We start from the raw sequence: 24,910 nt of genomic DNA, 5'->3' as shown, positions 1-24,910 counted from the left end.
ACACTATCCTCACAAACGAAAATATCTTCTATTCACCTTGTCTCAACTATCATAAACTTGCATCCACACCTATCTCCCTCTGTTCAGCTTCATTCACCTTATTGAATGACCGACCAATTCTACAACTCGAACTCGCCAATACGGATTTAATACGTTTCTGTAACCACCAACGGTGTCCCATCCAATATGCCTAAAGATAGATCATCCTCAAAAGATGCTAAAAAGGCTAAAAGATCAACACCTTATCAGAGAATCTTAATGGATTTCTCGGAGCAAGACAGATTGTACGAGCTCATTAAATCAGATGCTACATGGGTAGAGGTTGAACATCGAATAGAAATTTACCGATGCACTTACATAGATGACCCAATTACGAAGAAGACCAGAAGCGGCTGGCCAGGTTCTATGTGGCACTTCGTAGCGAGGAGGCTGGGTATTTATAAAGGGAGACAATCCGAAATTACAATAGACAAGGCGAAGACTTGTATAAAGTCGTTTCGAGAGCAGTGTAAGTGATTCGATATCTCTTTGTGCGATGAGTATGAATCACAGAGCTGATCTATCCAATGAATGTAGACAAGAGAAGCAATCGATGGCCTCAGATGGCCAAGATATCCAGCGATGATTATGGAAAAATGAATAAAGTACTCGCTGAGAGGGTGAGTCATACTGGTTCTTTGCGACACAAGCGATTTGTACTTTGCTAATATACTAATATGACACATAGGGCCTACCAACCATGGCCAGTCTCCCAAACTCGAATTCCGCCTCAGCCTCGTCGATGGCGACGTTCTTCGCTTCCACAAAGAAGGTCGAACTCCCTCTTACTGGCCCTTCCGACAAGGTTGTCCCGAAGAAGGAGTGGTCGACAAACGCCACTTTGGGGGATGAGTCCTCTACTGGCTCACTCGAGAATGCCACTAACAAAAGTAGTGCTGGTGTGGATAATATGGATATTGGTAGTGTTCCTATAGACGAAGCAGTGAGTATCTACAGCAGACAGAAGGAGCACTATGAAAGTCACTAATACTGTACTTCTTTGTGGCAGATGAGATCGTTGGAAGCTGAAGGACCTGAGGAAGTGGAGTGGCTTTTACATCTTAACTTACGAAACCCATTGGTAAGTGAGCTTTAGTCTTTGTCAAACAATTGTGTCTTCACTGATGTATCATTTTGTAGAAGACTAATCTGGAAGGGGATCACGAATTATTGCAAGAGACTGTGAAAACCGTACTACAAAGACTCCAATCCATGTCTATCGACATCGACGATCATTCGGTAATCGAGGTAACCTCACGATTCATACGACGACTTATCAAAGGCAGTCTTTACGTATCCATCGATGGAATAGTCAAGAACCTCATGCTATTACCTCTTCAAGACGCTTCAGCACTGAACAAGATATTGGATATCGAGAAAATAATCATCAAAACAGATCCATATCACGTATCTAAGGTTCTCGCCGATATACTCGACCCAGACCGACACTTGACAGCAGACACCCCATCTGCATACGCTTTTCATAACTTTCTCAAGAAAGGCCTCGAGACGAGGTTTACAGAAGGAATAAAACAGAGAAAACCTGCCAATCCATGTACCCCAGCTGTGGAAAAACAAATGAAAAAATCGGCTGCATCAGGTTATACTTATCTCGGAGACTACTACGGAGTCACCACAGTGGGAACGAAGACTAGGGTTCAAAGGTATTTGAACAAGTCGAGAGAGGCATATAACACCTTCCATTACGCTGTGCCGGGTGCTTTGGGACCTTTCAAGCCTGAAGATCGAACAAAATCCGATTATGACATTGACAAATCGCCAGGCATTATCATAGAAGCGCTTTCCCAAGACAAAAGCTCGGTTGAGATGGTTATGGTACATACCCCTTTGTTCCCACTTGCAAAAGATTCCTACGATCGAAAGTTCTCCCCTTGCCAAAGCGCCACCGAGGCTTTGGCAAGCACCATTCTCAAAGGTGATCACAACATATCCGAGCCTGGCGATCCGATTTACTTTCGCGTAGACCCATTAATTCGACAAATTTGTCTCTCAGCCAAGCTGAACGCAAAAGTCATTCCGGAGATAGGTCATATATTCGGATCAAAACCTTTATCTGAATCCAGTCTTAGAGATAGCAGGCAAGGCTCACTTTTGATCCATACATATCAAAGTATGTTCTCAAGTTCAGTATTTCCCGAGAACCAACCAGAAGATCTCGATATTGACCATTTCGACATCTCTATGACTACGGGCTCGAACCAACATCACAAGAATTCATCCCGCTGGACCAAGAAAGAGTTAGATGCCACTTATAAACATCTAGCCAGTAATAATTTCACTGTGATCATCTTGTTTGGCAAAGAAGCCTTCATGGCATTAGATAATTACAAGGATCACAATATCAGGTATTTAGATCGTCAAAACACGCTTCAAGTACTACCATTTGCTGGAAAAATGAATAAAATCACTAGACTCTTCGTCGCAGTACCTGAGCCTGCTTCGGAAAAATATTCATCTACAGTCGACAAAACTTGGATGATCCAGTATGGGCTAGCTGTAGCTTCTCTAATATCTCGATTGGATCCCTGGAAATCACCTGAAGATAGAATCACGCTCTTTAACCAACAATACCCGGAGCTCATCGACAAGATCAAACAAGTAACAAATGCAATAGTGCATGCACGATTTCTGACGAGCAAAGAATATATCAGAAGTCATAAGATCTACTCCTCGTTTCCTATAATAGTGGACATCAGTACCGGACCCGCATTTTTTAAGATCCTGAGAAAAGATGGAAAGATCCAATCATGCGAACTGAAGATGCCTGTTATCAAAGGTAAAGGTAAATATGGTTTACTTTTCAACGGTCAAGTTAGATTGAGATTCGAGCTTGATGAAGAAGCCAGAGTGATCTACGCGATCGTAGTAGACAAAAGTATGGCCACGCCTAAGGTAGGATATCAGAAGTATTTTGATGATTTGGTTGTGGATAAGCCACTATTGTCCATAGAGGGGCGAAGACAGATATGGGGATTGAATTATAAAACATCACCAAATTTTGACGCCACAGATTAAATTCATTTAGTATCAGCTGGTATGTATATGTAGAGCATCCGGTTTCAAGGTAGGATGGGAGAAATGAGGATCATAGTATGTTTTAGTATCGTGTATCGAGATTATTCATTATCATGTCATGTCATCATGTTATGTTATGTTGATACATTTATGTCATGTGATCATGTGATAAAGGTATGATAACGAATTGTAAACATGACAGTATCGAGAAATGACAAATATGATTCTAACAAATACAAATGAAGTAGATATGATTGTATGATATATAATTTTCTAGATATGATTAGTCCTTTCTACATTTCTTAGGTACCTTGAATCCATTGACTCGTAAGCCACCTCCCCAAGGGGTACTACCTTCCAAGGCAGCATCGGTACCTAAACCAGATTCAGCGAACGCCTTCCAAAGAATACATTCGTTGGCTCCTCCAGTCCTGATCTTATCAGCTTGAATAATCGCGTCTCTGGCATCAAAGAAAGAGGGTCTGCAAGGTTGAATCTTCATTCCGTCGACCACCAACTGAAGTAACAGGGTATTACCATGTTTCGGTATCAATGGTGTGGGTCGACCAGAGGAATCAACAGACTCGATTGAAGTCTTGGTGTAGTAGTCGTTGGGTTTTGTGAGATCTTCAGGTGGGAATAAAGTCTCACTAATGCCGTGCGCTTCGATTAGTCGTTGATTGACCACGAAAAGTGCTTGAGCAAACACCTCTCCAATAGCGTGAACGCCCCAATAGTTACTAAAAATCAGGTTTACGATTAGCCCGATACATTCTGGACATCTTGATCCTTCCAACACTTACCCTTTGTTGAGAAATTTATAAGTAGAAGGATTTACCTCCTTATCAGTACTGTATCTGTAGTGACGAATTCCTGCGGCAGTATTCGCTGGCCAAGCACCCATAGAGTAAACATCCGAGTTGTTCCTATTCAAAAAATCTGTATCAGTCATAGCTTTTCCACAGCATGCGACTTTGTGATCCAAGATATGCGTGATAAGTGCACAGCTACCTTCCGACCGGCGCGCAAAATTGCAGGAACCGCACTCACTTGAAAAGCTTGTGTTCCTCAATCTGCCGAATGAGTACAGATGCGAAATCACCCCATCCTGTGACTACAGCGTTATTCTCCACTCACGACATCAAGGTACAAGATCAGATCACTTACCTTCGCCCATACCGCCTGCCTCACCCCACCCTAGACAGCCTGAATTGGCTGGACCACCCGTCAACCTAGTTGAGAGACCGTGTCTAAAAACCCATGTTAGCGCTGTATCATGTCATACAGTCCTGTACTTACGAATATTCGTGCACGACAATCGAAGCATCTAGATCTCCATCTCTGTAAGGTGTAGCTGTATCCCAGATGTACATCCTCATCCTCGGAGCCTCCCCATCAGGTGGAGTCATGAAGTTGGCATTATTGTATCCAGATCCATCTTGAGCATTGCAAATCACGGGGTCTCCACCTTTACCTCCCTTCTCAAAGTTGTACACTTGGAAGTTACCAGAGAGTTCATCGAAACCAAGTCGGTGGAGTAAATCATGGTACATGTTTGAAGTGTAGAAGAGCTGGGTGACGGCCATCTCAACATAATCTTTAGGTCTTACACCTTCAGGTTCCAGATAATCATATACGAAGATAGTATCGTTGGCGATAGGTCGGTAGTTGTGCAAGAAGTTGTTTCGTCCTTCCCAATCTTCATGAGCGTAGACATTGTTACCAGCGGTAGTCTTGAAGAGCGTATAGTTGGTGTGAACGTGCATACCCTCGATGGGGGTTTCGTAGGGGTTGGCTGAAGATGGGAACTTGTGCCATCCAAGAGGTGAGGCGACGTTATCCCATGGTTTGGTGACTACCGTCAAGTTTCCAACAGATGGGTCATTTACACCTAAACATCGAAACATCAGTAAATACCTCAACGGATTGTCGAGAGATAGAGACAAACTCACCCCATGGGAATACTTGGTAAGAGTAAGGTTCATATTTGTGAGGGTTAGGAAGTGGCTTTTGATGACCACCTTTCTTAACTTCAACTTCCCTGTGGCCTTGAGTGTTGTAAGGTTCAAAATCGAAATCAGTAGCCCAATCGACGATTCTAAGGAGTTCACCAGTCTTTACATCGACATAAGCTTCGTACCAACTATCTTTCATCTCGACGACATAATTCCAGACAAGTCTTGGGGCACCTTCGGAAACTTGAGTATACATAAGTCGAGCAGGGACGTCAGAGATAACTCCGGATTTATCTAGGCCCGGTCCAGAGATGACCTCGGTGGGAGGTTCGGCAGGAGCATCTTTAGGTTTGAGGTTATGTTTGGGGATGGAAGACAAGTCCGTCTCGGAGACACCTTGGAAATCATCGTTGCTTGCGTCAATCTTAGGTAAGAGGGTGAGCAAACCTTCAACGGGTGATAAGATACCCGAAGAAGTTTCTCTGATGGGTTGTTGACATAAGGCTTTTTGATGATGTCTGACGTTTCTCATAGACTTGTGAATCTTCTTGATGGCATGCTCATCGGTAGAGTGATCTTTTGAAGAGTACGATCCACCGAGGATGACTTGAGCAGCAGATTTGACCAATCCCCAAGCACCTTCCTCACCCTTGAGCCCGGAAAGATGGTCGAGATGAGCATCGTAGGTATCTTGTAGAATTTGACAAGTTCGTTCGGTCTCGCCAGAAGTACCTTCCAACGCGTCGTGGAGGTTGGGCAGTTCTCCAGGGTGGAATGAGTTACCCCACGAGAGGACTCGACCATTGGAATCGATGTTGATGTTGAGATCACCATCAGACACTTCAAGTCCGTTAATGAGTTGCTTGGCGAAGATTCGGGTAACACCGGTTGAGGCATCGGTGTAACTCTATGGAGGAAGAGCGTTAGTGAATTGTAGATAAGATTAGGATATGTCTAAGACACTAGGAGGTATCGGCGAGACGCGGCATGGGAGTGATGGAATATGAGGTGATCATGAATGACAGAGGAGAAGAAGGACAGAAAGTCAAACTCACGTCTTCTCGGATGTAGAATGCCTCTCCCTCAGGACCAACTCTCTTAGCGATAAATCGACTAGCTACATCCTTATAGTCTACCGGCTCGTTGAGGAGAGCAGAAGCAGCGACAGGAGGTTCGTCGATGACTTGGAAGGAATGATGCTTGTGCACAGGGCCGAAAGAGAGCGACTTTCGTTCTCTCACTTGAGGAACATCATCGTATGTTGGTCTAGCGAGGGTAAGAGGGGTAGTGGCGAGTAAAGGAAGGACAGCAAGGAGCGCTGAAGGGCGCATGATGATTGGTGGCAAATGCGCTACAGATAGGTGGATTGATAGATAACAATGGAATACGATGACAGATTACAACAAGTATGTAAGAGGGAAAAGGAAAATGAATTGAAGAGGGAGACGACGAACTCCTAGGATGGGACGGCTAGTTATATATGTGTGCTGTGTGTATGTGGTTATCTGAATAGGATGTGATATGGTGTGATAAGAGATGGCGACCTACGAGTAGTGGTGTGGTATCGCAGTGATGAGTCGTCTGAATGCAATGCCATGGGTGGACTGATTACACTGTTGTTTCAGGGTTCAAACCCACTAACTCGGAAGCTACACGACTACTACAACCGGAGATAACGCGATTTACGAGGTGGCAAGTCATCCCATCACCCAACCAAATCGAGTAATTCGTGCTAATTCACCCAACTCAATTGTGGGGTTCTTTTATCATCAGATCAGCCAGATTGGACCGGCCGATCTGAGCCGGTGGATAGTTACTCCTGATCACGCGGAGTAAAGTCGATGAACTGAAGCCGCTCGATTCAAGAACCCAAGGTATGATTTGGATCGGTTATGTCCGGGTTGCGTCAGTCTTGTTACTTATCTTACATCTTACACCATGCTGACTTCTTGTTCGCGGTGATCATGAAATAAGAACCGAGGCAAGTAACGCACTTCTCACGGTTTCATTTTAGTTTTCGAAATAAAGATAAGATATAAGATCTTTACTCCTCCTTTAACACCTCCCTTCTTCACTCTTCACCCTAGATCTACGAGTTACTGCAGCTTCAGCCCGAATATTGTGAACTGGTTATATCCGCACCTTCAGCACCTAAAGTGACATAATACAATTTCGTTTCGGCACAAATGACCATTCTACCTTTGCCTGCAAATTGGAAGTTGGCACTCGTAGTACCTAACCAGATTTTACCTAATAACGTTCCAGCTGGGTTCCAAACTGATATTCCATCTCCTACACCTGCATAAACATTTCCTTTAGAATCGCAGTGAACACCTACACGCATTCCAACGTATCAGTTACTTCGTTTGAACTTAGGCTCGTAGCAATTTAATTGAAGACATACCATCTGGTACTCCGGCATCTATGTAGGCAAATGTATTTCGATTGTCCAAAGTACCATCATCATTCACATCAAATCGATATCTACGTAGTAGTGTCTTACGCAATCAGCTTTTGTATTCCTGCCGATAGGAAATAAAAAGCATGCTTTATGCTCCGACTAATTTGTGTCACTTACAAAGTTGATGGATTCGTGTAATTCCAACCCCAGAAACCCTATTAATGGCGTCAGCAAAAAAACTGTATTCCAGATTATCGAGTCGAATTGATTGGGATCTGATCGAAATGATTGCTTACAGCATTTGCACCCGTATCAGCGACATAAGCGTACTTTCCATCGGGAGAGAAAGTGATACCTAAAACCACAAACATCATAATATCAGCATGTCACATAAAACATTCACTTATCCCCTTTAAGAGATCGTACGAACCATTGGGCAGATTGAATCCATCAGCTACTACTCCAAGCGCACCTGTATCGACGTTAAATCTGTAAACCTGGTTGGGTAAGACAGGAGCAGGTCTGAAATCTTGCAAGTAGCCATATGTCACGTCCGTAAAGTACAACTGCTTATTTCGGGGATTGACAGCAACGTCGTTAAGAGAGCTGAATTGTCGACCGTAGTAGTTATTCAAGATGACTGTCGATGATGGGAAAGCAGATGAAATCAGGGCGTGAACATTTCAGATACAGATGATGTAGGGCTCACCAGTAGTATCGTATGGTTCGTTGGGATCGACCAAATACAAAGCAGGTGGTACGTTGTCACCTTGGCCTTCACCTGTAAATACAATTTTACCACGGAAATTTGTCGCTCCTGCGTCATCATCATCATCACCGTATTGATCATTAAGTTAGCAATGATGCTTCTTTTAACGCAATGCCGAACAGGTATACTCACCGTTAGGGTTGATGACCGGTACTGAAGTATTAATAGTAATGACATCTACCAAACCTCCATTATTACTGGCTGAAACGTTTTGTGCTTGTGCGAGACTGATCTTCTGTACGATAGCCGATTTGTTCAATCCCGTTCCAGCTGCTGGTGCTCCGGCATTTTGGACGAAGAACACCTCGTCAGTAGGTGGATACCTGTACGAGAATTAGCATGCTCGGTATCAATGGGCAGAACGAGTGGACTTACCATACGGTCGCTTCGTGGAATAGAGGGTTGGTACCTCCATCAGCGATAACCGTCAAAGTAGGATCCGATCCAATGATATCGTAAAATTCATCATCAAAAATCAAAAATGGTTTTTCTTTCAAAGAATTTTCATCGGTTCCAGGGGGAAAGAATAACTAAGACGGAGGATGAAATTAGTTTCCATATTGAATGACAGTATAGAGCAGAGGGAGATGGGGTGCTCACGGTCGTATAATTATGATCAACTGGTGAAGGTACTTGATCAAGAACAGCGAAACTACTAGGTCTAATTACCTGGGCATACCGAGGCGCACCAGAAGATCCACTTCCAGTATTGTTCCTCTTCATCAACCCGCTAATACCCTCTTTGTCTTTCTGGGCATAAACCGCTAAACCCAATATACCGAAGGCCACAAGTGCGTACAGCATCACGAATATATTACTGTTCAGCGTTTTCGATTTTGCAGTATGATTGTTATTGTTGTTGGTGTTACTTTCATCCTTCTTCTTGATTTGGTTTGAAGAGTGAGGGCTTTTTATATCTTGATCTGGACTTGGATTGGGGGCAACCGAAGCCCCACGACCACCTGCAACTCCAGTACCCTTTTTCTTGACCATCTTCGCTTCGTACTACCCAATAATACAAGTTGATCAGATGACGACAGAATTCAACATTACTCGTGCTCGAGTATTTCTGAAAGTAGAAAGGTACGAGTAAGAATCCGGATCTATCAAGATAGCACCGAAATCAGCGCAGCGCAGCGTACAATTACTGTACACCAGCTGCTGGGCTATCGTTGAGCTGTTGATAGTTGGACTGATAGGATGAATTATCATTCCACTAGCTTAATTAACTGGGATTATCGTTGCGGTCCCGCTTCGCTTGATCACGTGAGGAACGGCTAAATGACGAACAAAGTTTCCGCTTTGAGTAATTCTTCATCAGTCGTAGATAGCCGAACATTGTCAGACATCGTACACTAGGCGGAAATATGGGTGACGTCTAACATATGCGACATTAATACCATGGAAGGATGTTCTATACGAGACTCTACTCGTAGTTCGGGACGTACAAGGAACCTTTTGACAGAGCTGATCACTTACTCGTACGTCAAGTTCAAGATTCGGATTCTGTTTGATCAAATCGGATTTGATTCCGTCACTTCGCAAAAGACGGTTCCTATGCCTATAACTAGGACGAAGTGGGCTCACTGTACCATTGTACCTCTGTACCTCTTGATGCCAAGATACAGTGTACCTTGATGAATGACCGAAGAGATTGTACGCTATCATCGTCACCGAATACTACTGGTAAGGCATTCCGAACAGTGTCACCGCTCGAACCGCTTCTTTCGGATCAAACTTCGTAGAGCTGAAGCAAGGTAACTGTTTCAGATATCTCACGGAGGGTGTATCGAAAGGGTAGTATGTGATGATCAGGTATTTCGGCGATGATCGTCTTCATCCAACACAAGGCAATACAGATCTTGTATGTTCGTGACCGACTGGTTAGGTCACTTTAGACAAAGGTATGTATACTACTAAAGCATATCGTGATCAAGCATAACATCAATACATACAATCAATCAACTGTTCGGGTGGGTACGACAAGAGACACAGACACGGAGATGTCCTTCGACTGTCCAAAGATTGTCTCTTCATTTAAGTAAATGAGTGGAGGGGATTTATGCAGGTAGGGATATACACAGACATCCCTTGAGCGGATCAACCTTTCTTCCTATTCCGAAGAACTCTAATCCCCAAGTATCGTCTTACATTGATGCAAATGTTAAAACGCTAGACCGAATATGGTCAGTGTGTATGTCTAGAACGTTGTGTGATACTGTACTGTAGATACTACTTGTATAAGTACATTCTAACACATGCTGACTGATATTCGAACTAACAATGTCGAGATCCCACATAGATCTTTACTTTCCAAATTCGACGGATCATCAACAAATCACTAGCGTTACTTGTCGTGAGGAAATTACTGCGAAAGGGTCAAGCTAGGACACACCACCCAGTAATTCCGATTGTATGTGTGTCCGTGTGTGTGATTGAAGTTGTTTTAAAGGATGCTCTGCGATTACATCTCATCCGCTGACGAGTAAGTGATGGTCGTCATGTAATATGTCATATCCTGTCCTCAAAAGTGGGGACATCGAAACCTTATAAGCGAGTTGTGAATACTCTACAGCTCATGAAAATTTCATCTCATTCCTTTCCTTTCGATATCTCATGATTCCCTACTGTTTTGTACGCGATCAGGCAATACGACATCACATAGCAAGACTTGAACGAGTGTTTGATACACTTTCAATATGTGTCACGAATCCCCCACAGCCCAATTCCTCGGAGCGCTAGCAACCATCTTAGGAGATGTCTTTCTAATTTGGCATTTATGGAAATACGATAAGTTTCGTTGTATGATTTTCAACAAGAGGAGTGCATTTAGGTTCAGTGAGTTGACTTTTCTTATATTTCCTATACTTTACAATGCATAGTCATGCTAACAGGTGTATTTGCGTGATCAGTCATAGTGGTAAGTCCGGCATCGCTGAGAGCCACAGTATATGCTTTAGCAGACTGACGGTTTTCATCTTGATCTGTACTTAGTGGATGTTCATCATATCTGCCTTATTAGTAAGTCTTTCTTCCCTCCTTCTCAATATGGAACATCGCTGAAAGATCGAGTCCACGGTACAGTTCACAGCGTGGAACGTAATCCTAGTATGGGTCAAATATACAGAATACTACGCGGTAGTTCCGATTTCAGAACATGAGAGTGAAATCATGCCTGTACCATTCCAGCTTGTACGTTCTGTGTTATCGTTACCAGAACACACCCCTCTCTTAGAAAGGATAACTGACGATGTTCACTCATGTGTTTAGTGGGAAAAAAGTAAACAAGACTACGTACGATTCTCCTATCAGCTTCTATGCGTAGGATGGGGTATAATCCTGGCAATCCACTCGGAGGAAACTCTTTATTGCGCTTATCTGATTAACGCTATTCGAAAAAGAGATAATAGAAATTGGTTTAGGAGTATCTGGTTTAAGCTATGGGTACTCATCAGTGTTACTGTGAGTTATATACGGCACTCGTAACCCTTCTGTTGACTGTCTAGCATGGATTGATTTGTCGAAATAACTTAGGTCATCACTGTTATACCTGCTATAGGTAATTTGGAAACTACCAACCTGATCAAAATGGAAGCCAATATATTTATGGCTGGGTAAGTGATCAAATCCTAGATGCTTGAACATATCAAAGATCTACCCTGATTGTTTGCAATTATATTATCCAATGACAGATCGGTCCTTGCATGTTTGCTGTTCCTCATGAGTTTATGGTTATGGTTGGTATTTCCGGGTTTCGTGAATGAATCTGTGAGTTTCACGCTTGATCGCGTGTTACATACATTGTATCGTGATGCTAAGCTCAATGTGTGGATTAGCGTCGTCAAGGTGCAAATGCCGATGTCATGGCCCGATTAGAGTATTTTAAAGTAGGTTGTCGTTCGTTCGTTTATATGGATAGACCATCCAACTGATTACATTGACAATCAACAGGAAATGAACGGCGTTCGAACACTCTTCCGATTCCTATACGTCTTCTGTATCTTGACATTATCAATTGATGGCCAAACGAAACATAAGCATGTCAACACCACACCGTAAGTAATTGACAAATGATCTGGCTAATCCCACCTTTAATACTGATATATTCTTGATATCTACCTGCTCAGCTTTTGGCTAGACCTCTTCTTTGTATGCGGATTATTCTTCGTTTTCACCTCCAATGGTTTATCTCTCATGGTGAATCTCTGTACCTCCGTCCTTGACAGTTACCTGCAATTCTAATACATTGTAAACTTACAGATCCTCTTACCCCGAAACACCCATCTGGAAGATCCATCAAAGACCGCCAACGTATTCATTCGTCAAGCCCGACCAAGCCATCGAAGGGACATGCGCATCCTTCCTTCCTCATCAACCATCGGATCGCACAAAGACGACGACCGAGACATATATCATCGCGATATTGCGACAGCCCAGAGAAGGTCGAATCCTTGGGGAGCTTTGGGTGAACGACTGAATATCGAGAAGACGAGACTGAGCGGGCTGGACGAGATTGAGTCAGGTGGTGCAGTTGCGATTGCCTTGGAAAGTGATATACACAGAGAGCGAAATAGGACGATGGATAGTTTGAACTCTAGAGGTGATGCCCCCTTTGCACCTACAGGTGGAGAGAGGATGCTGAGACCGGATGAAGGTGTAGATGAATCTCCTGAAGTTGTAAGTGCATTTCACGTAATGACAATTAGGTGTTCTGGGTCAGCACTGCTGATTCACGATCGATCTACGTTTAGTTGAGTAATTTCAGATCTCCAGCAGATCTTGCTAGGCCTGTCAGACCCACTGAGGTCAATATAGTAGTAACAACGTCCCAAGTGATTGAAAAGGCATAACCGGTGGATTCCTATGACTGGAGTGGATAGGACATTCTAGGTTTCGCTGGCTCTTGTTGAACGAGTGCTGCTTCGCTGCTCCGGCCAGGATGACGATGTGACATTTGTATATATGTATACATATAATCTCTCGGAAGGTATCAATAGCAACTATAATCATCATATTCCGTACCGCACAATCCAGACAATCTTATGTATATACACTGCATGTAAAGTGGATACTCAAGCAAACTGAAGCTGAAGGGCGAAATGATAGTCCGAAGTATCACAGTGCGACGATCGAAAAAAACCGAAAAATGCGGGGTAGAGGGAGGACAACCATGGGGGGCACAGAAGGAACACGCGGTACGGTAGCGGTACGGAACGACCACCACCACCACCACTAACTACCCGGGGAAAATCGAAGCATCAGTTAATAGTTGCTACTCTCTGTTTTGTACGAGACATCATTCGTTGGTGGTACAGTGATCAATCTCTGATCTCTTTGTAATTGTCATACCGGATACCACAGATCCAATTACAGTGACAACAAAAAATACAAACGATCGTGTTTCAAACGTCAGATCCATCGACATGTCGTTCAGAGCCGCTTTCCTACCGACTTTACGAGGTAGCTTACCCGGCCCATCAGCTCAAGTGACCAGAGCACGATCGAGTCAACTAGTGACGAAGAGATTCTCCACCGCAACTCACGCTCACGGAAGAACTCATGGTCATTCTCATTCGCATGGCCATGCTGAGTCGACACCCAGGCAGAGGAGCGGTCCAGGTGCTTTCAGGAGATGGGCCACTAGGTTTGGTAAGTTGAATTTCGAATTCTGTATTGCTCGCTTTGCAGCTTAGCTATACGACCTGGAGTTGCAGTTGATGAAAGCTGACCGCCCACTTGCTCATCGTATAGCACTGGCTCTAGCGTTCCCCGCTGTGTACGTAGCCGGCGCAGCCTTCCCTCCTCAATTGGTGTTATTCATCTTCCCTCGATACGCTCCTCCACCACCTCATAAAGACAGTCCCAGGGGTAAGAGCCATACGAGCGACATGGAGAGCTGCATACACGAGCTGAATATCGTAGAAGATATGAGAAAGAAAGTGGGAGAAGGGGAATGGTACGAGACCAGTAAGTTTGGATTTTATCGTAGGCTGGAAAAGATAGTTCTGGTATAGCTGCAGGAATGAATATGGCTGATTTCATATTCCATGAACAGGACCATACCAGAACTACGATCCCAACAAAGTGCACAACTCTCTAACAGCTGGATCACTGAGAGGTCCAGGCATGTTGGCTATCGCACCTGTGTTGTTTGCCAAAACAGATGAATCAGAAGCGATCGGTAAGTCGTCCAGCTATCTGCCAGTAAGTTGAGTCTGGGCAAAGAGCTGATCCCATTGTTCGTTATCTTGGTAGCTGTGATACACCTTGGAAGAGCACTTTGTGGACATGATGGCATCATTCATGGAGGATTGTTAGCTACTGTATTCGATGAGACGTTGGCAAGGAATGTAAGTGGTAGCACGCCCCTCAGGCTTTTAATGAATACTCAAACCCTTAGCGATTCGAGGCTGATGTCCTGACTTTCATCCTGTCAGGCTCTTCTCAACCTCCCATCGAATATTGGTGTAACTGCGAATTTGAACATCAACTATAGGTCGCCCTGCATGGCTGATCAAGTGAGTATTACTTGAATCGCTCTTCATTCAATCGGGCCAACCCAATGGGACATCTGCAAATTTTTCACCATGGCTGCTGACAAGCTGATTGTCTATTCCAGTTCGTCATAGTACATACCAAACTCGAATCAATCAAAGGCAGGAAGAGCGTAGTCAGTGGATATATGGAGACGACCAATGGAGAGAGGATAGCCGATGCTACGTGAGTTGTCAATTCAGATTGTCTTTCCAATCACCCTTCTTCCCACTTTCGATATCACTCGATAAACCCAATGGCACGTACAACGACTGAATGACTGACCTGCTTTTCTTTCAGTGGTTTGTTCATCGAACCTAAATGGGCTCAATTCCTAGCTTCGAGCGGAGTAACAGAAGCCATGGGTACTCGTAAGATACCTGATCCATCAAAATCGCCAATGCTATTGGACGATCAAACGGAACATATCATCTAGAAGGGTGTTCACATGTGCATGTCTCGTTGGATCAGTGTAAAGTGAGGAGTGATAGTCTAGGGTTGTGAAATCTATCAGAAGGAAAGAACTGGCTCAGTCTATGAAATTGTGGAATAGTGGAAAAGGTTTTAGGTATCAACATTGAAGGGCTTGCAACACAAGAAGGTGACGACAGAAATTACTGCTAGTACCTAACCCGCTTAACCCGTTCATTGTATTGTATATACGTTTACCGAAATCTCAAATGATCAGTCCATCTTATACCGTGACAAGTGTGCATATACCAAAATTGAAACTATAAACACAGGTTCTTTGTAGAAGATTGTGGTATATGGATGAATATGACAATTACATAAGAGGAATGAAGGAAATAAAACTGTACGGTATAGGGGTTAACATATATGACACATAGGTTTGGATTTAAGATGACCATTAACAATAACTAATCAAACATCAGACATCCTTATTCACAATCAATCAGAATCAAACAAAAGTATGTCAATTCGAAAGGTCAAACCAAACCAAACAATCAAACAGCCTGTCCAAAAGCGATAGTCGTACTTGACATAGCCGATAACCTCTTCCCGTTTTTATCAAAACCTTCTCCCTCATCATCGTAGTTGTACCTTTTCTTGCCGTTGAGCACTTTCTTCTGAGTTTGGGGATGAGCGGTGATGTCAGATGCATCACTATCGTCTGCAGCAGGTGAAGGCGGTGTGATGTTCCTGGTCCCGTTGACTTTTTTCTTCGGTGGGTTTTTGGCGGGAGTTCGGGATTTGGGTTTCATGATTATCGTTGTAGGTGCAAGAGCTGACGAAGAGGTATTTTTGGTTTTACCTACAACGGGTGATCTGGGTTTCACATCCTTGATTGGGGCTGAGTTTGGAAAAGATTCATCCGCAGACAAGAACTCTTCACTCTCACCTGATTTCCTGTTTGACGGTGCCGGCAAGGGCGGAACAACCTCACTATCTTTGGTTGTAGCGGCAGTGAAGGGGAAATCAGCATTTGAGGGTCTTTTAGATGCTGTAGGGGTTTTGTTGTTATCTTTATCCGTTGTCTCTGCATCGTCCCCTTCCTCATCAGTTTGTTTAGACCGATGTTTCCTAGTTCTGGTAATAGTTGTATTACCCTCTGTATCCGTTTCGTTGCCCGATTCAGATTCTACTTCGCTATCCGTCGGAACGGACGAGGAAGTCATGACGCTTGATGAACGTTGGGAAGAAACTACGTTTAAAGCGAGTTCAAGCTATTTTTCCAAACTCCACTTGTCAGCACCAAAAATTTCATTAACGAACATGTGCATGAATGGCAGGTGAAACCAACCTTAGCTTGTATACTCGCTACTCTCTGAGCGATCAGATCATTCCCACTCAAACTTCCAGTTGGCAAACCCAACCCTAATCCACGTTCGGTCTCAGTCTCAACCGTCGCACCCGTTACTACCGAAGCCCTTTTATTCAATTTACTATCATTCCCACTACCTTTCACTTGACCTAGTACACTCATGGGTTTTGATTGAATAGAAATTGTCGAATTGGCAATGGCAGCTCTGGATCTTGTGGAACCTTTTGAAGATGATCGGATTGATGACGCTTCGTTGACATTGGTATTGGGCGTACCGGGTCGAGAGGAAGTACCGGATCCTGCACCATTCAAAGGTGTGAGAGAGCTGGGTAAACCAGCTAAGGCGCCGTTGATCTGAGCTTCAAGGGAATTCATAATTTCTTCCCTTTCCCTCTCGAGTTCTTGAATACTACATAGCGAAAAGAAAGAATGATAAGGTAGGTTCATAAGTTTGAAAAACATACAGAATAAAATTGAGGTAGTGTGGATGAGGATGTTAGACTTACGATTGATGCATATCTGATAATTGTCTCATGGCCTCCGCTCTAGCATCTTCAGTGTTTTTGAGTTTCTCTTCCAACTCAACATTCTGCTTGGTTTGTTCATTTGCCACTATCAGACAACCAAAAAATATCAGCAAAGCTATTTCTCTATCTCCGCTCAGAAATGACAGCTTACAGTTGGATAACCTCTTGGCTTCTCTCCTTTCCCTTTCGATCTTGGTTTTCAGCTCATTAGCTTCGATAGTGAGTCGATCTGCGTACTTCTCAAACATCTCAAATTGTTTCTTCCACTGCCGACACCATGAACATAAGCTGAACATCCCAATGGATTGCCAAGATGCGGAAGAGCTCACATGATCACCTTCTTGGATGAGTTTGAGTAACCGCTTGTTGATCTTGGCAACCTTGAGCTCGAGATCGTCCCTTGTTTCGACGTAGTGTACTGTCTCGATGCCATCAGTATCTATATCTGTAGCGAAAAATGAAAGAATTCATCTCTCACAGGCTCTTCTTCTCATCATGGCTTTAGCAAGCTGTTCGCCGACCGATAACTGAGCTTGTGGTCTGGCCATACCAGATTTCATCAATCTTTGAATTAACGTGGGCTTTTTGTGCTGCAACAACAAACAATATGTTAACTTTGATTGAACCGTAGTCGGATGGCTAAATCTTTAGCTTACCTTATCAGCCAGGATCTTATCGAAAACAGAAATGATAGCTTCATGTCTCCACCAGCTGGGCGCTTTCAACCTATCTCCGAGATAATGAGGTCTCTCGCCCTTGTATGTGAATCGATTGAAATCGCGGAAATTGCCTTTAGGATAAGAGACCTTGAATTCAATAGGGATGCTTCGGTCCATGGCTATGGTTCAGCCGTAAGTCAGTACCATATTCAGAAAGGATCTGCCGTCTTGCCTTACGGTATGAATGACCCAAAGCAGACAACAATTTTTGTTTGATCTTTTCTCGTTTGGGTCGAGGGGTGATGACTCCCACCGGAGGTGATTTACAAGACAGGGAACTAACTTAGTCAGCTTCTTTCAACATCATCAGATACTCACTTAGTATCGACATCAACGATGACTGCTTCTGGAGGTGGGACCAGGAGGTATCGACATTCCGTTGGCATACCCTACGCAGACCAGTCAATGTAAGCCCTGGCATCGAGTATAGCAAAATCGAGATAACTTACGATAATATAAGGTCCAGGATCTTCAATGACGAATGTAGTATCACGCTATATCCCACGTCAGCACAGTGACTCTGACAGACAGGCTTCAAATACTTACAGCATGTATCATTGGCATGGTGATACCATCCCATCCCCTCAATTCGACAATATACTTGAGCGTACTGACAGCTACATTGAGCATCGCGGGATGTTTCGAGCAAAAGATGATTCTTCCAGAGTTTGACAAAGCGACCTAAGAAAGATCGATACAGTACTATCCACGTCAGGATCAATTCATAACAGTAGAAAGAGGAATAATCCCACCTCGGCAGCAGTGATGATATGATCCAATTCGACAGCTTGGAACAAAGGCCAAAGTTGGAAATCCACTTTCATCAGACCTTTATCGAAGTCCATCAGACCTCCTGGCATATGCCCTTCGACTACCACTTCATCTTCTGACTTCTCTCCTACAGGCAGTTTGAATGCCTCTCCTGGTCTTGGAGGATCATAGTTTAACAATCTGTTGATCTGCGTCATATGGATTTTAGCATTTTTGGAAAATCTTGCCCACTATAAGTATAGATACCAAAACCATCAGCTTCACCGAACAATTAATAACATCTTGGACTCACACTTAATCGGAGATAGTCTTGTAAAAAATCATAGATTGGGAACCGAGAGACTAGAGCATTATCATATATCCGTATCAGCCATTTAGATATTGTGCAAGGTTGGAATGAGAAATATCCTCCACTGACCAAGAGTAATCGCATAAGGCATCCAGAATATATCGCTCGCCTCATCGTACGCAGCAGCCACATCTTCAGGTACACTATCAACAGTCGACAACCTATCGCTATTCATCGTATTCCTAATCATTGCTCTTCGACCTAATGGTCCTTCAAGATCCGAATCACTCATGCCCGTTTCAGTCTCGCTCGTACCGGTGATATCTCCTTCAGATTGATTTCTGCCCATCATATATTGTAGTGAACCCCGTTTGGTTCCTCCCTTCTTACCTTCACCAGGAGCGGTCGAGCCCTTTCGCTGTTGTTGAGCCAACGGGTTAATAGAGTTGAGTGAACCTTGACCTAACTTGGCGCGATCAGCACGCATCTTGATAGTTTTCAATTGGACCGCTCTATCTCGATCGGCATGAGTCCATACAGTCAATGTCACTCCGTGAAAAGTGAGTTCAGTAGCTGATGCGGAATTGGAATTTCGTACGTTCGGATTACCCCTTGCTTGTGGATGCAACGAGGGATCCAAATTGCCTTGCTCGTCAATTGCAGATAACATCGAGAGTGTGTTCGGAGCGCCTGAGACCGCACTGTCCAAACGGGTCCGAGCGATAGCAGCGAGAGTATCGTGTCGAGGGATCGTGAATGTGAATGCATGACACGTAGTCGGAGGGGATAAGGTCGAATTGACAACTTCGACTACAGAATGCAGTACCGGATTATGAGCTGGATACTTTTCCCTACCAAATTGGGGAGGACAACAACTTACCATCTCGGGGATGAGCGAATTTGATACTCTTCGATACGAGTCTTTGAGCACCATCAGGTCCAGCATCAGGAACATACTTCCCTCGGATCTCTTTGGATAAGCCATTGGTGAAAGTACTTGATTTGGAATCTTTCCTTCCTCGAGAGGATTCTTCGGTCTTCTCTCCGCTGAAGGAACTACCTAACATCTCAGGACGCCAGAAGAGGCCCATAGAGTCTTCGAGTGGTTGTACACCGCGTGAAGAATCGGAATCGGCAAAAGACCATTGAGCGGTGGACTAAAGAGGTCGAATATCAGACATGTCGGATCAAGCTAAGAGGAAAAAGGTTGTCACTCACTTTTCCTAATCCCGAGACCAGATATAAAGAAGCCAACTTAGCATTCGAGTCTATGCCTAGCATCTTATCTGCTTTAGTCCTCGATCCGACACTCGTGACAGATTGGTTGAACGTCCTGTCGAAGCTCGACAAGATATGAGGCATTGAATCGTTTCTCAATCCTTTCAGCTCATCTAGCTCTTCCATCTTCTCTAGCATGCCGGGTCCATGGTGTACAGCAGTCTTGGTCGACGTTTTACTTCCTCCTCTATGGATATTGCTTCCTCTCATATTGGTAGTTTTCGATTGATGAAAGTTTGTAGAAGTGGATTCTTGCGATAAAATCGACGGAGCAATCAGAGGAGAAGGAGGAGCAGAAGATTGATCGTTGAAAGACGATGCTCTACTTGGCGTGGGCCTTTCGGACGGAACGGGCGATAATGGAGCATTCGCAGATAAGAAATCGGAATTCTTATGTTCCCTACTCACACTACTGTGAGGTTTTCTAGTTGTGTTATGAGAAGAAGAGAGTTCTTTATCAGATTCGGGTTTAACGTAATCCGCTACGATATCTACTACTTGTCGATCTAATGCGAATTCCGATTCGTTCCTCTTATGTCTATGACCACTTCCAGAATAGGTGGTAGCTTGGTTGTTGACGGTATGATTGTTATTAGGTGAAGAAGAATTAGTGAAAGTATTATAAATTGATGAATGTTGTAAACCGTCGTTTCGTGCGAATGGATCTCTCTTAACTGATGAGTTATCGTCAAGCTTGGATTGGAGATATGGTGTTTGAGGGAAATGTGTTGGTTTATGATTATGAGATAGACCAGGAGCAGAGGCATTTTCAGAAGAGATAATTTTTTTACCGGACGTACGTCCAAGGGAAGTTAGATTGAGGGCGACCATGATGATCAACCGATTTTCTGGGGTGGTGACTGATAATTGGGAAAAGAGAGGTAGAGTCGATGTTCTGGTCGTCAGGGACGATGAACTACCTTAGTAACGGAGCGGGTGGCTTAGCTATGATGGATCACCAGACGGGTGAAGATGATGGGAGACAAAACGAATAGGATGGGAGGCGGTAAAAAAGATGACAAAGAAGAATTATATGCTGTGATGAGGTCAGTGAAAAAAATTTTCAACTTGTTCGGTACACTTTCTTTTCTACATCTTACACCCTCCTCCTTCCGATGCATACTCTCACAAATCAAATCAAGATCCACCTGACGTAGGAATGAACATTCATCAATCACAAACGCTGGGTCCCCTTGATCTTCGCTTGGATCGTTGACCTGTGTACCCTTGAACACTATACTTTGAATAACTTTGAGGACTGTACTCCAAGAATAGGGAGGACGTGATCACATGCGGACATCATCGTGCACGAACCGTCAAGTTAGTCTTCGTTGAAGAAAAAGAGATCAGAAATATGTCGCTCATGATGTCCATTGATCAGAGGTCCCCTTCCCATCGTGGTCATTCTGTAAAAGAGTTTGATTGAGTGTTGGTAGGCAGTCAAGATTCGAGCATTCGCAAACATCGATACCGGTGATGGACGAAATGTCATACGCAAAAGTGGGGAGGTTGTCGTGAAGCGTTCAGGAGAACAGTCAAATCCTGACAGCCACCCACACAGGTATTGCGTCGTTTCATCCCTCCGCTAAATTAGTACGATTGGTGTAGGGTGAAGGGGCCTCGTGAGGATCTGAGCGAGATTAAAATGACCGAGAAAGATGATGAGTCGAGAAAGATCACACGTTGAGATGTTGGATGATATCGTGTCATTGACGTTCGGAGTGTCATGCGATCAAGAGATAGCTCGCCATCATCAGCAGTTCTATTCTATCTCCTTCGCAACACGTCCCGAGGCGAGGGTCAAAAGCCCGAAATCACCGTGCCACGCGTCATTCACGTTTTTGTGAAGATGGAATATAATTACCTTTTTGAGAAGACCAACGGATCGGTGAACCGGTGAAAGCCGCAAGGGTAACTTGGTTGTGACCTTATAAACGAAAGATAAGGATCCAAACTCTGAACCAATGAAAACACTCTGATAAGCAGGTGCTTGGCGGGATGTTACGTACTTGAAGTACTCAACGAGATACTCGAGTCATGATCAACGGCATACTCCAAAGGAGAAAGCATGCAACAACGAATGAGAAACCTGCTTTTTTCCGTAAATTACTCAGACGAGAGCTCTCAGAATAGGAGAGGTGTACGAGGATTACCCAGATTGCGGATGGTGGCGTTTTTTTTTTTTTTTGGTTTGCAGGTGGTGGTGTCATGGCTTTACCCGAAAGTCAGAAAATAGGATAGATAAGGATTCTTATTTTTTGGTAAACAACCAATCAAATGGATCTTTTGAATTTTCCTGGGTTTCATGCATTTCCTTTTCGCCCTTTCTCTGGTCCCAGGGAGAGTTCTGCTTGGCCATTGCACGCACGTCTCACAGCTAGAATAGTTATACCAGTCCGATTTACCCCGTTCCTAATCCCGTTTACATACTTAGTTAGACCTAGACTTGCACGAGGTTGCAAGTCGTCCTCCCTCCTTTCTTATCTATTTCAACACAACCATCGATCTGTCTCTCAACTCTTCTTTTCTTTTCACTTCTCTTTCTTTCGATTTACATCTTCCATTCTATTATTTCGACTAAAAGCTTCTGAACAAACGTTGGTTGTCAACGATCTAAGAACAACAACATCAACAAGAAGATCTCGTGAGCGCTAGGGTCCTTGATAAGCACTTTTCTCATACACATTCAACACTTTCCCACATCGACTTTGCAACAATGGTCAACGCGACCTACGTGGAGACATCTCAGGATGTCCTTTACTACGCTGATGATGGTACACCATACGTTTACAACCTTGGTGATATGGCATGGGGTCAGTTACATTTCCACATCACCCAGATAAGCGAGATAAGGGTCTAATCATTTCTACCTCCTATTTCAATAGTTCTCGCATCCACCGCATTGGTCTGGTTGATGATACCAGGTGTAGGATTGTTCTACTCTGGTTTATTAAGGAGAAAGAATGCTTTATCCATGATATTCCTATCGGTCGCCGGTATAGCTGTCGGTTCTTTCCAATGGTTCTTCTGGGGTGAGTCCTTGGCAATCTCATCATCATTACCTAAAACAAATCAAGCTGATTACACATTTTCTCACGCATATAGGTTATTCTTTGGCATTCTCTGATACTGGTTCCAAGTAAGTCACTTCGTACATCTGAGATCGTCTCATAGTAATTCAATCACGTACTAACTGTATTTTCACATTGTAGATTCATCGGTGACTTGCGATACTTCTGTCTTAAAGGTGTACTCGCCGATCCCTCTGCTGGATCAAGCAGAATCCCCGCAATTCTCTTTTGTGTATACCAATGCATGTTCTGTGTAAGTGGTCATATAGACTATGCCGTTTCAGGAAGCTAGCTTATAACTCATATTTTACATACAGCTCATCACTGGTGTTCTCGCTATTGGTGGTTTCGCCGAACGATCCAAGATCGGTCCCGTTATGGTCTTCCTTTTCTGCTGGTTGACTCTTGTCTACTGTCCTATTGCCAACTGGACTTGGAACCCTAACGGTTGGTCCTTCATCATGGGTGGATTGGATTTCGCCGGTGGTACCCCCGTACACATCTCATCCGGTACAGCTTCTTTGGCCATCGCTATTTACCTCGGTAAACGAAGAGGATACGGTACCGAACGATTAGCCTACAAACCCCATAACACCGCTTTCGTCATTCTCGGTACGGTATTCCTCTGGTTCGGTTGGTTCGGCTTCAATGGTGGTTCAGCTCTCTCTGCTAACCTCAGAGCCGTCCAAGCTTGTATCGTCACCAACCTCGCTGCTTCAGTCGGTGGTATCACCTGGATGTTACTCGATTGGAGACTCGAAAGGAAATTCTCAGCTGTCGGTTTCTGCTCAGGTGCTATCTCAGGTTTGGTCGGTATCACCCCTGCTGCCGGTTTTGTCGGTTCCCCCGCAGCTGTCGCTATCGGTTTCGTGGCTGGTGTAGCTTGTAACTTCGCCACCAAACTCAAGTTCCTCGTTGGCGTTGACGAGACCCTCGATGTCTTCGCTTCTCACGGTATCGGAGGTATGGTTGGATGTGTCATGACCGGTCTCTTCGCGCAAGCTTCTGTCGCTGGATTCGATGGAATTACAGAGATTCCTGGTGGATGGTTTGATCATAATTACATTCAACTCGGTTACCAGATTGCTGACATGGTTTCTGGTGAGTTTTTCTGTGCAATTTGACGAAGTTACATGCATGCAAAGGTCGTGAAAGACGTTGAAAAGACGTCTGGAAGTGGATGAGGCGTGTGCTGGAGCATAGTCCGATGAATCGGAGTTTTTTTAGTGAAATAAGGTCGCGCGCCACAAACATTTTCGCTGACTCGCGCGTCGTGCGTCCTTCCCTTTCAGGTTTCGCCTACTCCCTTGTCATGACCACTATCATCTGCTGGATCCTCCATTTCATCCCTGGACTCCGACTCCGAGCGAGCGAAGAAGCTGAGATCGTCGGTATCGATGATGCCTACCTTGGTGAATTCGCTTACGATTACGTTGGTACCGACCCGGAGCTCCGATTGCACCGAATTGACTCTCGACCTCAACTCACCACTGGCGATGTCATCGCTGAAGCTCCTCACTCACCTGATGGTAATTCATCCCATGAGAAAGTGCCTCACGGTGCTGTAGGAAACGCTGCTGCTGGAGGTGGACGAGTTGACGTATAAGTGGAAGAAGACTTATCATTAAAGTCAGTCTTGTGCTTCTGGTCAAAGACGTCTGTATTTGCAAGTTACAGAACATAGGAGTGGAAAAAGTTGCAAGAAATCCTTTTTGTAAAGGTTCTTTCTTAGGTTGAA

General features: G+C 44.1%; 7 protein-coding genes across 7 annotated transcripts; 4 read left to right on the top strand and 3 right to left on the bottom strand.

Annotated features, from left to right (window-relative positions):
- Positions 1-186: 186 nt before the first annotated feature.
- V865_005623 (uncharacterized protein) lies at positions 187-3,075 on the top strand (the record flags this gene model as incomplete). Its single annotated transcript, XM_066229392.1, has 5 exons — positions 187-508; positions 577-659; positions 728-982; positions 1,049-1,120; positions 1,180-3,075. The coding sequence occupies 5 exons, from the start codon at positions 187-189 to the stop codon at positions 3,073-3,075; spliced, it is 2,628 nt and encodes an 875-aa protein (XP_066085489.1).
- A 283-nt stretch (positions 3,076-3,358) lies between these two features.
- V865_005622 (uncharacterized protein) lies at positions 3,359-6,361 on the bottom strand (the record flags this gene model as incomplete). The annotated part of the gene is made up of 7 exons (XM_066229391.1): positions 3,359-3,815; positions 3,879-4,001; positions 4,126-4,183; positions 4,243-4,325; positions 4,375-4,966; positions 5,028-5,937; positions 6,086-6,361. 7 exons carry the CDS (start codon positions 6,359-6,361, stop codon positions 3,359-3,361), a joined length of 2,499 nt encoding a protein of 832 aa, XP_066085488.1.
- A 776-nt stretch (positions 6,362-7,137) lies between these two features.
- V865_005621 (uncharacterized protein) lies at positions 7,138-9,193 on the bottom strand (the record flags this gene model as incomplete). Its single annotated transcript, XM_066229390.1, has 9 exons — positions 7,138-7,364; positions 7,435-7,514; positions 7,609-7,646; positions 7,728-7,786; positions 7,862-8,071; positions 8,141-8,248; positions 8,333-8,523; positions 8,576-8,730; positions 8,801-9,193. 9 exons carry the CDS (start codon positions 9,191-9,193, stop codon positions 7,138-7,140), a joined length of 1,461 nt encoding a protein of 486 aa, XP_066085487.1.
- Positions 9,194-10,899: 1,706 nt separating this feature from the next.
- V865_005620 (uncharacterized protein) lies at positions 10,900-13,050 on the top strand (the record flags this gene model as incomplete). The annotated part of the gene is made up of 12 exons (XM_066229389.1): positions 10,900-11,038; positions 11,113-11,120; positions 11,195-11,221; positions 11,285-11,392; positions 11,471-11,662; positions 11,735-11,814; positions 11,893-11,968; positions 12,037-12,087; positions 12,152-12,255; positions 12,328-12,397; positions 12,461-12,877; positions 12,952-13,050. The coding sequence occupies 12 exons, from the start codon at positions 10,900-10,902 to the stop codon at positions 13,048-13,050; spliced, it is 1,371 nt and encodes a 456-aa protein (XP_066085486.1).
- A 573-nt stretch (positions 13,051-13,623) lies between these two features.
- Positions 13,624-15,170, top strand: V865_005619 (uncharacterized protein; the record flags this gene model as incomplete). Its single annotated transcript, XM_066229388.1, has 7 exons — positions 13,624-13,849; positions 13,952-14,167; positions 14,256-14,381; positions 14,456-14,550; positions 14,638-14,718; positions 14,820-14,920; positions 15,035-15,170. 7 exons carry the CDS (start codon positions 13,624-13,626, stop codon positions 15,168-15,170), a joined length of 981 nt encoding a protein of 326 aa, XP_066085485.1.
- Positions 15,171-15,699: 529 nt separating this feature from the next.
- V865_005618 (uncharacterized protein) lies at positions 15,700-20,932 on the bottom strand (the record flags this gene model as incomplete). The annotated part of the gene is made up of 16 exons (XM_066229387.1): positions 15,700-16,419; positions 16,497-16,926; positions 17,024-17,129; positions 17,196-17,310; positions 17,374-17,462; positions 17,523-17,634; positions 17,701-17,882; positions 17,941-18,045; positions 18,137-18,152; positions 18,213-18,257; positions 18,310-18,444; positions 18,516-18,764; positions 18,827-18,876; positions 18,953-19,633; positions 19,704-19,980; positions 20,042-20,932. 16 exons carry the CDS (start codon positions 20,930-20,932, stop codon positions 15,700-15,702), a joined length of 4,203 nt encoding a protein of 1,400 aa, XP_066085484.1.
- Positions 20,933-22,817: 1,885 nt separating this feature from the next.
- V865_005617 (uncharacterized protein) lies at positions 22,818-24,778 on the top strand (the record flags this gene model as incomplete). The annotated part of the gene is made up of 6 exons (XM_066229386.1): positions 22,818-22,914; positions 22,987-23,133; positions 23,207-23,240; positions 23,314-23,425; positions 23,490-24,273; positions 24,465-24,778. 6 exons carry the CDS (start codon positions 22,818-22,820, stop codon positions 24,776-24,778), a joined length of 1,488 nt encoding a protein of 495 aa, XP_066085483.1.
- Between the last annotated feature and the right edge of the window lie 132 nt (positions 24,779-24,910).

The sequence above is a fragment of the Kwoniella europaea genome, chromosome 1 (genome assembly GCF_036810445.1).
Source record: "Kwoniella europaea PYCC6329 chromosome 1, complete sequence".
In the NCBI taxonomy this organism is placed as follows: domain Eukaryota; kingdom Fungi; phylum Basidiomycota; class Tremellomycetes; order Tremellales; family Cryptococcaceae; genus Kwoniella; species Kwoniella europaea.
The sequence above is the reverse complement of the archived record's forward strand: the minus strand, read 5'-3'. Positions and strand labels throughout refer to the sequence as shown.